General features: G+C 39.4%; 1 protein-coding gene across 1 annotated transcript in view; it reads right to left on the bottom strand.

The window, feature by feature from the left end:
• esamb (endothelial cell adhesion molecule b) overlaps positions 1-12,026 on the bottom strand; it is a 79,049-nt gene extending 67,023 nt beyond the window's left edge. The window contains exon 1 of the mRNA XM_038694081.1: positions 11,641-12,026. Within this exon, the coding sequence (XP_038550009.1) occupies positions 11,641-11,854 (214 nt within the window). The 5' untranslated portion in view covers positions 11,855-12,026. The remainder of the gene's footprint in view (positions 1-11,640) is intronic.
• Positions 12,027-17,233: the final 5,207 nt, after the last annotated feature.

Genomic DNA, 17,233 nt, shown 5'->3' with positions numbered 1-17,233 from the left:
CAGAGGCTCTAAAGCAGGGTGTGAACTACATTGCAACTTAGACAAACTGACAGAGGAACAAAGGATCTGGGGAGGTATATGTAGAGAGGGGCTGATGAGGGAATGAGATGCAGTTGAGGAGGTGGGCAGGGAAGGCCAGGCAACTGCAGAGCAGACGAGGGAAGTGGGAACAGGGGTGAGTTCTATCTAAAAACATTTTGCACCGGTGTGCAATGTTTTTCGAATTGAATGACATGTTTCATTGAAATGGTGCACAACGTTGCGCAACGGGCTTCGAGGTATGATGCTACGTTTTGTCGGTGCTGAACTCAGGTGTGAAGATGGGTGGGGCAGTCAGGTGATGGGGAAAGGAGGGAAAATCCGAGGGCACCTGGTGGATTGAAGGAAAATGACAATGAAGGGGCCTGAGGAATTAGAAATTTGGCTGTTACCCTTGTGGTGTGCTACAGAAAATGTCAGTGGATCACTTAAGTCATTAGGATTCCCCCAAATTCCAAGGCAATTCATCTCATAGCTGTTCAGACATTTGTCAAGCTGCTGGTGGTGTCATTTATATGCTTTATCTGCTTGGGACACAGGATATCTGTAGCAAATTTTATGGCAATCCATGCAATAGATGTCCAGATATTTCACAAATATGAAATAAGTCAACCCCATGAAGGCACTTGAGGAAATCAAATCATCACCAAAGTCTGGGCACCACGAATGTCTGTACAAAATTTCATACCAATCCATCCAATAGTTGTTGAGACATTTCAGTCTGAAACAAAGCAGTCGACCGACCAACACTGTCATCCATAGAACCATGACACTGGCATGGATAAAAATTTGAGACGATTTTGATATTACATATTTAGAGTGCCTTTAGGATTCCTTTTACTGTGACCAGTAAAAGAGTATTATGCTTTATATTGGTTTTGTCTCTATCTCAAAACCACTCATACTAAGGAAAGCTTACAGTAAAATAAAATAAAAAAGCAGGCTTTCCTTGAAGCGTGCATTACATGAGGGAATGACATTACAGAGACACAGCGTAATGCAGTTTTAATCTGTGAGGAGGAATAACTGATGCCTGTGTGGCTGAGTTGAGTAGCCACCGAAGGACTGACCTGAGGGAACTGTTTTAGCCTCACTCAACCACGCCTGAAGCTTGTAAGGCCAGGTTACACCTCAAACCAGATGACAGCATTAATCTGGCCACAAACACCCTCCCTTCCATCTGGCGAGAGAGTTGAGCAACAGGAGAAAGGAGCAGGGATGCCTCTAATTCCTCAATGAATGCTAATCACTCATCTCTGCTTACACAAAAACATCCTTCTTCAAAAAAAACACAATTCTGTCCTTATGCACATAAAAAAATAGCCAGTTTCACAGGACTACCGCCTACCATTTTAAAACTAACCTCTCACCAGTACAGCATGGCAGAAAACCCACCCAACCATATGACACCTCAGGAAGAAAAAAAAAATCGACTAACAGCCAAACAGGACTGTAATCTTCTAACGTGCAAAATTCATCTGCTGCCACCAGACAGCCCAGTTCCTTCCTACACTACAAAGTCAGAAGAATAAAAGTTTTTTTTTCTTTACAGATCAGCAGTTTTCACGCATTTTACCTTTGAAAATCAATCTCCTCAAACCTCTTCCTCTACAAGCAAACAAAATGCTTATGAAACCTTTTTTTTCCCCATTTGTATTGTCTCTGTCTTAGTGTAACAACCTCTTGCAATTACAGTTTTGACGCTGCTTTTCAGTTACAAGATGTGAGTAATTGTGACGAATTGCAGAAACTGTCAGAAAATTAATTTCAGCGTGTTAACACTGCTTCCTGAGCCATGAACACCCGCTGTAATAGGATGTCTTTGTCTCTAATCCCAAGATAAATGTTGCTGGAGACCATAGTTAGCGGCCTTGCGTGTGTGTGTTTGTATGCCTGGTCTCTGAAGTTCACACACTATATTTCTATCCAGAGCAAAGGTCTCATTTGAAGAAGGAATGTACCTCATTAGTGTGTGCTATTTTCCCAGGGTGCACCTGGTCTAAATCATCACGACCCTCGTCTATGCCTGCGGTGTAAATGACACACTACTCTACGAGATGTATCATTTATGGGCTACAAGCAAGGAAAACAGCGGCTAGCACAAATGCAACACAACTCATTTCGATGCTTTTTCCTTTGCACAACTTTTTAGCAATTCTGACGCTGTGATACTGTCGCTGAGGTAAGACTAAAGAGTAAAATGACAATCTAATTGGCAGAGCGGGAAGATTGAAAAGCATGCTGGTAGCTCTCACCACGATTGACAAACCGGACCGGTCACCAGTGGCCACCTCATTAGTCACATGAAGAAGGAACATGGATGGAGAGGTGACAACAGGTGAAACACAGCTGTCAGGCTGCAGCACCAACCTGCGCTTCACTATGACTCACTGCACTGAATATTTAAGTTTAATTACGCTGCAATTTCTATTTGACTAAGGTACCTGTGGGTAGGTTTAAAGATGGATTTAATCAGCTAAATAAATAGAATATAGAGCAACTGCTTTTTCAGTGAGCAGTTGGAGTTAATGACGTGAAATGCTGGCTGTCATTGACGTAAGCTGTGGTTGCAGGTAACCTAGCTTTACATTAACTAATGATTCATGCTGAGAGGTTCCATCTCTGTGACTATTATTAAAAATCGAAGGAGTACCATTCCCTATCAGGAGAACCATTTTGTTCTAAAGTGTTCTGAGACAAAACCTCTGAGGGTTAATGTACATTTAATTTTCTGTTGTGTGTCTTTTACATTTCTGCTCCCAATCTGTTCAATTCACAAGGAAACAGTTCAGGAAGAACAGTTGAATGATCACTCACTGCTGTATAATGATGTACCTAAAATCAACAGTTAAGGCATGATTTCAATACTCAACAGGCACTATATGGTGTTTCCTTTATGTTAACAACTACTATGGAAAATACATATATAGATATACTGTATACTGTCTAATCGACTTGAGTGTCTTTCATATAGAGCTGGGCAAAATGGCCAAAAATGCTGGCCACAACATTTCATAATTAAATATTTCAAATCATCCATATGACGATAGATGTCAAATCATTATGTGTTGTGTTTCAAGTTTAAAGGTAGATTTTTGAGTTAAAGTTGAAGAAACCAGGTGGTTTTAAACTATACTTTATATTCAGAACAAGACACTTTATGCCAAACAGTGAATCACTCAACAAATCTGAGGTAGAACATTCAAAACAATTATGATCTAATCCTTTTTAACAACTAAGTAAAATATTTTTTTCAGTCCCTTTTCCTCAACAAAATAAATACCTTAATAGAAAAATTTATTGCTAATTTGTTAGTGATACAAATTAATTGAATCAAACATTGATTGAACATTTATTGAACATGTGTTATATTATAATTGAGGAAAATTATATTGCAATACTCCTCATTATTGTTTTAATACCCAGCACTACTTTGCACTATTTTGTTGAGCACAGCAAATCTCTTCAAGTTCTGTCTTGGGACAAACTTAAGTCAACTCCAAAGTGAGGGAAAGGGGTTAAAGGGAAGAACTTGGTGAGTCCATTCATCCCATCTTCCACCAGGATGAAAGTCCCAGCACATCCTCCCCTCATAACCACAGGGATGGATAACCTGTAGTCATGGCAAAGAGTGTTTCTTGGCCAACATGGTGATGCTGACAGAACGACCTGTCAGGTGAACCAAGAGAAATACTCTTGAAGGTGACATTGTGGATGGTTATCAGACCTGTGCTAGCTGGTCTTTCGCAAAGAGAAACTAGCCATGTTTCCATCCAATTGTCACACGAATTTTAAGCAGACTTTTGAAAAGAAAAAAAAGAAACTGGGACTTAAGTGCTTTTTCATCAGATGGTTTGGAGTGAATAAATCAGGCCACAGCGAGTGTAGTTACGTCAGTAGCTGACATTACATCGCTGTAATAAACAAGACGCGTTCCAAATCAGAAACAAAACCAGTTGCATGGACCCAAGGACCATGGATCTGAGAAAAATGGAGCGAGATCTTCAGGAACGTGTTTCAAACGGGCAAGTTGCTACCAGACATGTCTCCGCACGTTATGGGAATATCCGGGAAGATGCCTTCAGCGGAAACAGCTGATCAGACGTGAGTTACAAGTCCGCTACGTCAGAACTTATTCAGCAAAAATGTTTCCATCTTTTTATTCGAATTTTGCCATTTCCATCAACTTTTTCTAATGCACTACTCCAAAATGCGCATTAAAAAACGATGATGGAAACACGGCTAGTAAAAAGTCTCCCTCTGCCACAATTTGCCAGTACCACAAACGTCACCCACACAGTCATAACCTTCTTCCTGGGATTAAGAAGACTCTTACTGCTGCCATTCTGTTTGTTATTAATGTTCCTTTTGAGATAAGTGCCAAAGTAAAAACTGTTTCTCCAGCTGCTACCAGGTCATTGAACAGCTTCCTCCTTTGATGTGCTTAAATGAACCAAAAAAACCCAATAAAATGGATTTTATGAAATTGGAACCGAAAAAAGGATTGTTCAGGAACCGGTATCAATGTCAAGGTATCAGTATTGAAAAATGCCCAATCTCAAACTCATTAATAAGACTAGTATTAATAACTGATTGATTGGTTATACTGTGTTATTGACAGAATTGCTGACTCTCCTGCCCTGTTAAAGAACTTAATGTCCTTTCAGTTTAAACAAAGAACATGAATAAACATGCAAGATTTTACAATTAGGATTAGAGAAGTGAGCTAGTGATGTTGCCTCTTCTTTTGGATACACATGTTCCTTACAGAAATGTTCTAAATGATTCCTTACTGAATAAGCATGACAGCGAGTGTTATTGGACTCTTAAAGTGTGCTGTGGATAGCAAATCAGTACAGTACCAAACATCAAAGTGAACCATTCAGCAAGAAAAATGCTGATAAATTTTTTGTGAACATAATGGGTAACGTTGTGTCCCATATTTTTCATTCTGATGTGGTGGGGGGTCATTAATTTAATGTGCATCAGCTAAAATGTGCATGGCTAAAATATAATTATATTACCTTTATAGCAGCAATGAAAACACAAGTTGTCAACTGTAACAAAACCATTTAAAAATGTTTGAGTGCAATGATAGCATGCATAAATACATTAATAATATACATTACATAACATGCATTCTTTTTTGCAGTAAAATTGACAGGAAATGCAAAAGGATGAGAAAGACTGACCCCTTAATTGCAGCTTAATTCACTGTGAAATAGTTTATGAAAGAGTTTATATAACTGAGTGTAAAAATCTGTACCGTGTCAGTCTTCAATCAGCACATTCAGATTGCTTTGATCACCTGCCTCATAGTCACATTAGCTCAATGAGCCGGCAAACAAACACCTGTCAACTTCCACTGCTGTAACTGTCATTGGATATAGTGTGATGTTGAACATGCAGCCGCTGTTGTGTGTAGGAATATAAAAATCTGAGCAGCACTGTCCCCTTTATTGTGTGGCGAGCGCAAGCCAATTAATTTGGCCTAGTTTTAAAAATCCTTTAGGTAGCACCATCTCTTTCTGCTTCCAATCAGTGTGTGTACCCTCTACAGGGGTCTTCTGTGTGTTCATGGCACACAGAGCAAACTGTGGTCAATTAGGCACCCTCGTCAAAACACCCACACTAAGGTATGCGTCAGCCTAACAAATGTAACCGTTTGGGAAACGGGTGGCAATTCAGCCAGTTTGAGTCAGAGAAGATAAATCCAGCTCAATAGCGACTCGGAGTATGTACAGCATCAGGATGTCTCCCCAGCAGCAGATTGTGCTGGTGACAGGGAAGAATGATGGCTAACGTGTTCTCTTTGAATGTTTCTCAACCTATCAGCCTGCAGGAGGAGAGAAAACGGACACACTTTCTCTGTTCTGGTGAACTTGACAAACGTAATGTAATATAGCAATTATAAGTCGCTTTGGAGAACAGCGTCATCTAAATGAATGATGATGAATGATTGTAACAACTCTGTGATTCTTCAACCTAGAAGCAGCATATATTTGTTCTAACTGACCTATGACTGGAACAAATGAATATGACCCATAGGGTGTCATAAAATTTTGTCAACGTAAAACTACATTCGTTGACGACCACTTCTCACGAAGAAACCAAGACAAAAAATAAGTAAAAGAAAAAAAAGTAACCTTTTAAAACAAGAACAAAGACTAAATGTTAAATATTTTTCTGTCAACTAATATAAATGAAACAATAATGTAAATGTAAAAGACGGACAAATGGATACGTGACATAATTTCTGTTTCAGTGTCTTATTAAACAAGCTCCTGATAGGTAAAACAATATCCTATCTGATTGGACATAATTCTTATGCAAACCACTGAGAATTTGACATGAAGCGGCAACAAAAACACCTGGGAAAGGCTATGAAAGCATGCCGACATTTAAAAAAAAAAGGTAAGCTAAACGTACAGTCACATTATCGAGGCTTGTGGATGAAACATTAACGTTTCTTTCAGGCCGTCTTGTGTGATGCCATCAGTAGGAACGAATAAGTATCAAAGTCATCCATCTAAATGTTCCTCTACATGTTTGCTAAAGGAATTTTTCCTACGTTATCCAAGGCTTTAGCTCCTCCTCTCAAGCTAAACCTAGACAAGGATCTGAATTTCACTGAACAAGTGAGCAAATCCAGGTTCTGAATGATTTGCTGCTCTGCAGTGGAGAGTACAGGTAAGTAAGCAAGAACGAATAACAGGTAGAGCCAGTCTGCTGTATTACTGTAGAGAAGAGTCACATGGACACTGGGCTTGGGCGATCTTCTCTATTTTCATATCGTCCAATCATGCCTACTTGAGTTCACCGATTGGCGATCTGATTGCCAGGGAGCAGTGTTACGTCGCAGCATGACAGTGAAATGCCAGCATGGAAGTTTTAGGCTTATTAGGTTTAGGAAATAACACCAGACACATCTGTAAATGCACACTACAGTGTTTCCCACAGAATTACTGTATAACTGTGCCTGAGGGGTGGGGGCGTGCAATCAATATTTACTAGCACCTATGTACAGCATGCTAACCTCGACAAAACGGTTATTCTACAGTTAGCATAGCTATCCTTATTAGCTAGGCTCCTTACCTTATTTGAAGATGGGTCTCCGACACTGACAGCGTTGTGTTAAGACCATTGACCAATTTCTTTCTTTTTGTGGAGCGGTGTTCATGATACTGACCATTCAACTATGGACTGATTAAAGAATCGCATGAAAAACCAATCACTGATCAGTGATTGGAACAAGCCTAATGGACAGTGTGTGTGTGTGAACATTAAACAGTGCCTATTCCTGACTGACGAAAACACCTATAGCCAGCTGCAACTGTACACATCAAAGATGCAGACAGCCGTAGGTAGCCCCACAATGCTTAGAAAATATAAAAATAAAAAAATGCAAAACTAAAATGAGACTAAGGTTTCACTGATGAAAACTACATTACAACTAAGAATAATCAAATAATAAACTGTGACTAAAACTAATAAAACGTTTTGACCAAATGACTAAACTTAAATCAGAATCAGGTGCCAAAATGAACACTCGTGTCATTGCTGGCCATCCACCCTCCAGGGTTTTTCCTGCATAGAGAAATTTTTGGAGCCCCCCAAAGAGGAGAAGAAGAAGGCCAATTACAGCCTGGAAAAAACCTGCCCTCTCTCTCCCATCATGTCCACTCCCTCACCTCTTTACTGTCTACCTCTGAATAAAGGCAAAGAATGCCCAATTGCTAAAATGGCTGCTCTCTAATGATCTGTAATAACTTTAGTGAGTTTGTTTTAATAATACTGGAGTACTATTTTACATGCTGCAACTCACTGTAGTGTTGACTAAGACTGTGTTGTGATAGAAATAAAACTAAACTTTGCTGCAGAACAGATGGAAAGATGTCTGCACTCCCATCCAACTGTGGCTTCATATTTGTTTTCTTCTTGCTTTCCAATTAAAGTAGAAATCCACATCCTCTCTTTTGGCAACAATTATGAGCATGTAGCCAGCATGTCAGACAACGTTTGCGTTTAGTGTGAACACACATGATTACCAGAGGATCCGTACTGTGTGCGTAAGACAATTAAAATGTGTGGAAGTTAACTTGTCATACTAAGTAACTACTAATAAAGAAAATACTTGTAAGATTTTTTAAAATGTGTCTGCTCATCTTTATGCAAAAATGGTGGAAACTAGTGAGCGTGCTGAAGAGATAATAGTGATACAAAACCATCTCAGTAAGTAAAATGTCAGGAGGCATTCACCACAGCTGGAGACACGTGACTAAAGATAAGGCTGTTTTGTCTCTTAAGTGACACTGCCTTACAGTGACAAATGTTAAAATCACATCATGGATGCATTATAAGAACTGGATACTGGACTCCAAGATGACACATTTATTTAAATAAATAACTGCTCATCCAGTGCATGAGCCAAAGTTTTCGCATTTCCTGGTTTGCTGCTGTGTGATTTTATTTTTTGTTAAATACTGTTCAATGTTTTTTCAATGTTCAGCAGCAATACATGAGCAAAATTCCATCACTAGATCACATGATAACAACTAAACCATTTCTATGATGACTGAGCAATCTCCATCTGCTGATGAAGACCACCAGATGTGGCTGGAAGCTCCAAGAAATGCAATGAACCTTGTGAGAAGAACTGTATGTCAAGCAGTAAATACAGTTTCTTATACATTTTACCAAAGTTCCTTTTAAAACTACAGAATTTACTCCGCTATTACACTCAAACTTTGGTATGTAGAAGTACAGACTTAAGTTTGATTCCCTGTTTAAGCCTTTGACTTTGTGCTCCTCCACATATCGTTAAGATCTCTAAATGACTGAGACTCATTATTGCCACACTCTGGTAGCTACTACCAGCCAAGTAGTTGATAGTTAATTCTCATGCAGCACCCTGCCGGGAAAACCTTGTTTGTTTCAACGCTGGACCCTGACCCACTAATTTCTTGTTTAGTTAATCATGCGATACATAATCAGAATTACCCTAAGCTCTGAGAGTTATTCTGTGAAAAGGGATATAGCTGGCTCACACACATCAGCTTACACCAGAGCCAAGATGGTTCCCGTCTCATTATAAACCAGCCGTCACACAATCAGCTGAGGACATGACAATATTTTAATAGCCAGGGGCCAAAGAGGAAGGCTTTTTTACCAGTGTGTGTGTGGGGGGGGGGGGATTGGCATGCTAACCTAACTCTATATTCAGACTGCTAGGAGCCAAGTCACCTTGTCACTGTCCTCAGGCCAAATTGAGCTATCTGATGGGCAGCGGTAATGTGTTAAAGCATGTACACACTAGATGGTACAACTAGAATGCGTTTTGTTGCTGTTCAGCATCAGTCTCAGATCATCAAAAACGAAAGGATCCTGCAAAGAGCAAAAATATTAACAGATTATTTTGCGTTTTGTAGCCAATTAGCTATGGGTGTCTCATGTAAAGCCAATGAGCTGCTCTGTTTCATTAATACCAGCTGGGTCTACTATAGCCCAGACAGAGGGGCAGTGCAGATTTGCAGTTTTGTACTGCAGCTAATTATGATCTTTCTGACAGGCAGGATTGGATTTCTTTTGACAGGCTTAGCTGCTGTCAGAAATATGAAAAGGAATCCATCATGCAAATAAATAAATCCATTCGATCATCAGAACAGGAAGCGGCTGAAGTTGCTCATCAGTGAACAGCAAACTTTATTTCATTCCATTTAGAAGTTAAGCCAAATCAAAGAATGGCAGATATAATGTATGCAGAAGCCCCAAAAAACACAGATTTTTAAGCCAGGTATCTCTTGTATTGTTAAAGGAGAAACATACACACTTTCCAAGCATTCAAACATAAGTTGAAGATGGACATAATGTTCCCTTTTTCTCTTCCAACTCTGCTCCTCAGGGAAATTTCAAACTCTGCTTTCACTGAGAAGCAACTATGGGGAAAGAAATGGAGCCAGAAAGTTCTATTTACAACCACAGAAAGCAAACAGGCAAAGAAACCAAGCTAAGCGACACGTTCTGTCTGTCAATCTCTGCTCCGTTTTAGTGCTGTGGGCAGCATCGTACCAACACACGCACCCCTAATTTAGTCAGACTCATTTCACCATTTCACAGCACAAACACCCACCTGCTTAGCTGTGGTAAGTAATCATATGTGCCAAAATATTTAGACACTAAAAAGCATTAAACCACTTGCCAGCATTAAGTGCTGTTATTGCCACCCTGTGAATCTGTCGAAATGACTTGGCCTACTGGTTTGAAGAAACCAGTAGGCAAGAAGAAACCAGAAGAAACTGGCTTGAAGAAACCTTTTTGACATTTTACCAGTTTCTGCCTTGTTAATTCTAATTCAAATCGCAGTAACATTAGCTCAGGTGATGTGCACAAAACTCAGGATCCACAAATTAAGCCTGTTTGAACCAAACAAATCCTGACATAAAAGACACACTGGAGGAAAGCCAGCATCTGGTAAGAAATGGTGCAGCAGCACATGTCATAAGAGCCTAAAGGGCTTCTTTGAGAAGATCTTGAATGATGCAGAACGTGTGTAATGACATTTAGTGTAACTTTGTGTCATTATTGACAAGTTATTCTACTATAAACTCAAAGGATTTGAAATTTTAGCATTTTAATCACTGCATTCATCGTATGCAAACCGTACCAGTAAAAAGCCAACACTGGGTGCGGGACTTTGAACTTGTATGACCATTATGTTCATCAAGCATCCCTATTCAAAATGTGACAGCTGTGATGTCTTGTCCAGAATTTTTAAAATGACATCCTGCTCTTTCAGGTAGACCCATGCTTTTATCTTATTTTTAACCTCACAAGGGACAATAAACCATCAAAAGAAAGCAAGAAAAAAAACTTTTTTGAAATTCATTTCAGACCACTCAACCATGCAACAACATTATGCCCTCTTAAAATGAAGAGTACTTTGCTCTGTGCTTAAAAGGGGACCTCTGGTAAAACCACAAGCAGCAGCTACAGCAATAAAAATTACATATTTCATGAATTGTCAGCGTGCTTGCTCCTGCATTTGAATTCAAGATTTCGCTGGAGGAAGAAAGGAGGGGAGGGGGGATGTTTGAGACTGACACATCTTTGGCATTTGAGCAGACTAATAGCTGCTCCTAACTGCCAATAATATGAATCTGAGTAATGCACTCTGAATACATTTGCACTCACCCAGGATTTAAAGCAAAGTGTAATGCAGCCTGTGTTAAAGGTCATACATCTATAGCAGCTACTTATAGTACTTTATTGCATTGTATTGGACTTTATTGACTCAATCCATCCCAGTTAACCCTTAAAACACACACCAGCGTGTCAGGTATGGAAAATACTGTTTAAAAGAGAACTTGCGTTGTTGTTTTTTTAAAACTTTCCACTTGGTTTAAAAGTGGAGTTTGATGACAGGAAAAGCTTTTAAGAGGAAGGTACGTCTTGCCTTTCAGGGTAAACCACGTATTCCTTATAAATGTCGTTTGAAATATATTTTTATCGCTGTCTATAACAAATCACCAGTGTTTCACGCGCACTGCCACCTGCAGCAGCACGCGGTGGCTTAACGCCCGTCGAGTGAATTAATTAGCTTACCTTGGAAGATCCATATTAACATCAGTGTGGCTCGAAGTCTTCTCTTTATCTCCATGGCGCAACATCCACCGGCTGCTCCAGCGGGCAGGAGCTTCTTTGCAGTACACCAAACACTCACTTCGCTCCTCAACTGCTGCTTAGTTGTCTTCAGGTAGCAATTAACAGAAAGCAGCGAGGACACGTCTACGAGTACAGCTCGGTCTCCTCTTCCCATCCCGCTTACAAATAGTGGCAGACATCGCAGAGCGCACCGGCGGCCCTGCTCGCCTTTACTTTAAAACCCCACAGAAGAAAAAAGAAATCATCAGCAGGCTCTTCCTTTTCTTTAGTTAAATCCAACCTGCTTCACTTCTGCTGCTTGGGAGTGTGTCGCTCTTTCTTGTCCAGCACACACAGCAGAAGTAGTACTGTAAACTGTCAGGAGCTTAATTTACCTGCCTGAGCTGCTCGGTGACGCCCCCTGGCAGCAAAACCTCAACTGCAGCTCGTCAATGAACAATTTACCTGTCCTTTATTCCTCAGAAAAACAGTTAGCATAACGATTGTTTTTGTCTCTTTTAATAGACAGACTATTACTTTGACGTTTTTAAAAGCAGGGCGTGCCAGGAAACATTCTGTAGCCTAATTTGCGTTTGGGTAAACACTCTCTTTTTCCTTTGACTTCCTTTTTTGCCTTGCTATTTTATGCTATTTATATTGACAAGATATATTTATTCACTTGGAAATTATGATACCCCCACCCCCCAGTGTATGATCTCAGCATAAAACTAAGTCATGTAATCATAGGCAGCTGTGGCTCAGGAGATAGAGCGAGTTGCCCGTTAATCTGAAGGTTGATGGTTCAGTCCCTGGCTTCTCCAGGCTGCATGTTGAAGTGTCCTTAGGCAAGATACTGAACCCTGAATTGCCCCTAGTGTGTGAATGTGATGTGGTCAAAATGACTAGAAAGGTGCTATACAAATATATCAAAGTATTTACATACAGGTGCTGGTCATATAATTAGAATATCATCAAAAAGTTGATTTATTTCAGTAATTCCATTCAAAAAGTGAAACTGGGGTATTATATTCATTCATTACACACAGACGGATATATTTCAAATGTTTATTTCATTTAATTGTGATGAATAAAACTGACAACTAATGAAAATCCCAAATTCAGTATATCTGAAAATGAGAATATTACTTAAGACCAATACAAAAAAAAGGATTTGTAGAAATGTTGGCCAACTGAAAAGTATGAACATGAAAAATATGAGCATGTACAGCACTCAATACTGAGGTGGGGCTCCTTTTGCCTGAATTACTGCAGCAATGCGCCGTGGCATGGAGTCAATCAGTCTGTGGCACTGCTCAGGTGTTATGAGAGCCCAGGTTGCTCTGATAGTGGCCTTCAGCTCTTCTGCATTGTAGGGTCTGGCGTATCGCATCTTCCTCTTCACAATACCCCATAGATTTTCTATAGGGTTAAGGTCAGGCGAGTTTGCTGGCCAATTAAGATCAAGGATACCATGGTCCTTAAACCAGGTACTGGTAGCTTTGGCACCGTGTGCAGGTGCCAAATCCTGTTGGAAAATGAAATCTGCATCTCCATAAAGTTGGTCAGCAGTAGGAAGCATGAAGTGCTCTAAAACTTCCTGGTAGACAGCTGCGTTGATCTTGGACCTCAGAAAACACAGTGGACCAACAACAGCAGATGACATGGCACCCCAAACCATCACTGACTGTGGAAACTTTACATTGGACTTCAAGCAACGTGGATTCTATGCCTCTCCTCTCTTCCTCCAGACTCTGGGACCTTGATTTCCAAAGGAAATGCAAAATTTACTTTCATCACAGAACATAAGTTTGGATCACTCAGCAGCAGTCCAGTCCTTTTTGTCTTTAGCCCAGGCGAGATGCTTCTGACGCTGTGTCTTGTTCAAAAATGGCTTGACACAAGGAATGCGACAGTTGAAACCCATGTCTTGCATACGTCTGTTCGTGGTGGTTCTTGAAGCACTGACTCCAGCTGCAGTCTGCTCTTTGTGACTCTCCCCCACATTTTTGAATGGGTTTTGTTTCACAATCCTCTCCAGGGTGTGGTTATACCTATTGCTTGTACACTTTTTTCTACCACATCTTTTCCTTCCCTTCACCTCTCTATTAATGTGCTTGGACACAGAGCTCTGTGAACAGCCAGCCTCTTTAGCAATGACCTTTAAGTGTCTTGCCCTCCTTGTGCAAGGTGTCAATGGTCGTCTTTTGGACAGCTGTCAAGTCAGCAGTCTTCCCCATGATTGTGTAGCCTACAGAACTAGACTGAGAGACCATTTAAAGGCCTTTGCAGGTGTTTTGAGTTAATAAGCTGATTAGAGTGTGGCACCAGGTGTCTTCAATATTGAACCTTTTCACAATATTCTAATTTTCTGAGATACTGATTTTGGGGTTTTCATTAGTTGTCAGTTATAATCATCAGAATTAAAAGGAATGAACACTTGAAAAATATCAGTCTGTGTGGAATGAATGTATACATTATACAGGTTTCACTTTTTGAATGGAATTACTGAAATAAATCAACTTCTTGATGATATTCTAATTATATGAGCAGCACCTGTATTCTTTCATACACTGCATATATTTTAACATAGACCAAATGTCTCAACAAAGTAGCCTACTGTTGAATAAAAACAATGTTAAAAAAATAAGCAAATGCAATGCATTTTGATGACATAATGACACTTAGCTGTGTTCCACATGCTCTAATATGAGAATATTGTAGGGTTTTTTTTATTATATTTTATTATAAACACCCCCCAAACCCCTGTCCTATCATGTATTTCCCCCTTGTCTAATTTGTAAACTCAGTGTTGGGAATCAAATGTGTTGTATTGAGAAACAAACCATGCTGTACAAAAGAAATACATTAAGTTACACTGTAATGTTTCCTCTCAAAACAATTTGTTTACAGATTTCCAACCACACTAAACTTCTTTCCAGTTTCCAAATCACCCATAGGTGTGTGTGAATAAAGATGTCAAAACTGGATAGCTGACAAAAAGAAGCACCCTGCACCCAGCTGTGATGTCACAGTTCACTAACACAGCTTGGAGTACTATACTCCTACGTCACTGCATCAATGTCAGAAGGCAGGCCGCAAGTTTTTATGGCTTTTTTTCAGCTGCCTTCTGCTGCTGGAAATGAGACCAGTGAGAGTGACCCAAAACGAAAAAGTTGCAGGATAGAAGACCAAAACAAATGAAAGACGCTAAAATGCACTGTAAAGATGACCTGCAGAGTCTGGTGATAATTCTCTGTGGGTTTGGCATCTTTCACACGCAGTCATTTGATCTATTGTTGATAGAAAAATATTGATTGTAGCAGCTTTTAGAGCTAGAGTGAGGACTTTTACATATAAATGAACATCTGTTACATTCAAGTCTAGCTGATCCAGTTTACACAATCCTGATTAGGTGTCATACCGCCAGGTAAATCTCTCTGTATTTTGCAGTATACCACAGTTTTTAGTGGTTTGCCAGAGCTGAACAGCAAAGTGACAGCAGCAAGTCAGTATGGCAGAGCCTATTCGTTATAATGCATGTATCGACAGTGTTGTGTAATTACTCTTACTGTCAAATGGCAGACACAGGTTCTGCACTGCAGGGTTAGTATAAAGTTTAGTCTAAGTACAAGGTTATTTATTTGTCATTATACAGCACAAGGTTGTATAACGAAACAAAACTTTTAGTCCCTTCAAAATATAAAATAAAACAATATATATCCCACAGATATTTATATACATACATGTGTATGTACACACAATCTTCTGTGCATTTTTTAAATTTGCGTCTGTAATGTAATGTAATGTTGACGCAATCATCTTGCATTAACTGATGTGTTACAAAGTCTAATTCAGGGCAGAAATAAGTGTCACAGTTAAGTCTCACATGAACACATCATGCAGCCACTTATACAAGAGATCAGGAGCTGCTGTGGGCTTTTACATTGTAATGTAAAAGTCTGCACTCACAATAAATGGGTTGTCAGGTGAAATATTAATGTAGGTGGGTCGATGTATTGCATTTTTAATGGATTATATATTTATTACATGATATTAAGTTCCATGTGTTTTCTGAGACCATTTCATGTGAGGTTCACAATTAAAAACAGGCATTAAGCCACCAACCCTTATTCAGACACATGAAGACAGATATGAAGGCCTTTTGTTGTTGTTGTTTTTTTTTAAATCTGCTTCAGTAGAGTTACTGTCTGACAGGCAGTTATACTCCTAACTTATTTATGTTGCTCTCATATTGTGAGACCTGCTGTCCTATGTCTTCTCCTATTGTTGTCAGATTTTAAGGTTAGCCCTGGTATTGGTTTTACTGGAAAGAAATTTGACTCAGTATCTCTCAGTAGTGACAGACTGATTAAATGGTCAGCTGATTAATCGGCATATAAGGATTAATAAAATACTTACCAGGTGCTAATACTGTGTTGAATATGTAAGTACAAGGAAACAGCAAGACCTTAGGCAATAGGGGAAACAACTTTGCATTTAAGAGGAAATGGCACTGTGCTTTAAGTATTTTTAATTATTCACCTATTTAATAATTATGGAGTAGAGCAGAATTATTACTGGGCAACAAGGCAGTAAAATGGGGAAAACTGTGTAAAAGTGTTTGCATTTAAATGTTAATAGAATTATTAAATTTTAAATAAGGACATATATACAATAACAATCCCTTGGCAAATGACCAAGTAAACAGTTGAAATTTGAGTCCTTATTGTTTACTTAGTTGATTAGGTACACCTAACTAAAATAAATACACTACAACAACAGTCGTGCAATGAATCCAAGGTTATAATCAGTTTTTGTTGAAATAGACTGCCGACTATGAATGTTAATTCCTGTAGTCTAAATTATAGAAATGCAATTGACTAACTTTTGAAACTGAAGACACTGGCTGTTTTTAACTATTTAGGATGGCTTTTGGGGGCTGTTTGTGTGTGTCATAATAAACTAAAATGTGAACCGTAAACATCTGTGAATGTGTGAAGATTGAGGTTAGATGGCCTAAAATATCCCAGTGTGGTCTGGGCTGCAGGTACCATGTATGCACCCTGTCACCCTCTTCATTTCTTATCAAAATATGACTTTAGATCTATATTTGTGTGTGACAAATGTGTAAATCTTTGGACACTTGTCCATTAGAAATTTTATGCCCCTGCTATGTGTGAATAATTCACAATGCGTAAGTGTGACAGAAGCACCGCTATAAAACGGCACAGCTTGCATGTTCAGGCCTTTCCACCCTGTTCCCCTTTAATAAGCTACATTTTCAGTATAGGTCAGGTAGCTTTCAGAAAGTAATTCAGCAAAAATGTTACCGGCTACTCTTGCACCTGTGCTTTCTACACAGAACACAATGAGATGACAAAATCTAATCTTACTGGCTGGCATTTTGTTGGAGAAATGTGTCTGTGGTAGATTTTCATATTATCTCTCTGATTTGTGTCTCTTTCACTGGCTATCTATATGAGGAAAAACACTCCCCGCAGTCATCCTGAATACATCCATTGTTAAAGTTGGCGGAGACGTTCTTATCTTGCTT

This window comes from Micropterus salmoides, unplaced genomic scaffold, assembly GCF_014851395.1.
Source record: "Micropterus salmoides isolate LMB-PRFRI ecotype aquatic unplaced genomic scaffold, ASM1485139v1 Ms_hic_scaffold_3, whole genome shotgun sequence".
Taxonomy (NCBI): domain Eukaryota; kingdom Metazoa; phylum Chordata; class Actinopteri; order Centrarchiformes; family Centrarchidae; genus Micropterus; species Micropterus salmoides.
Note: the sequence above shows the minus strand (reverse complement) of the source record. Positions and strands in the feature narration are given on the sequence as shown.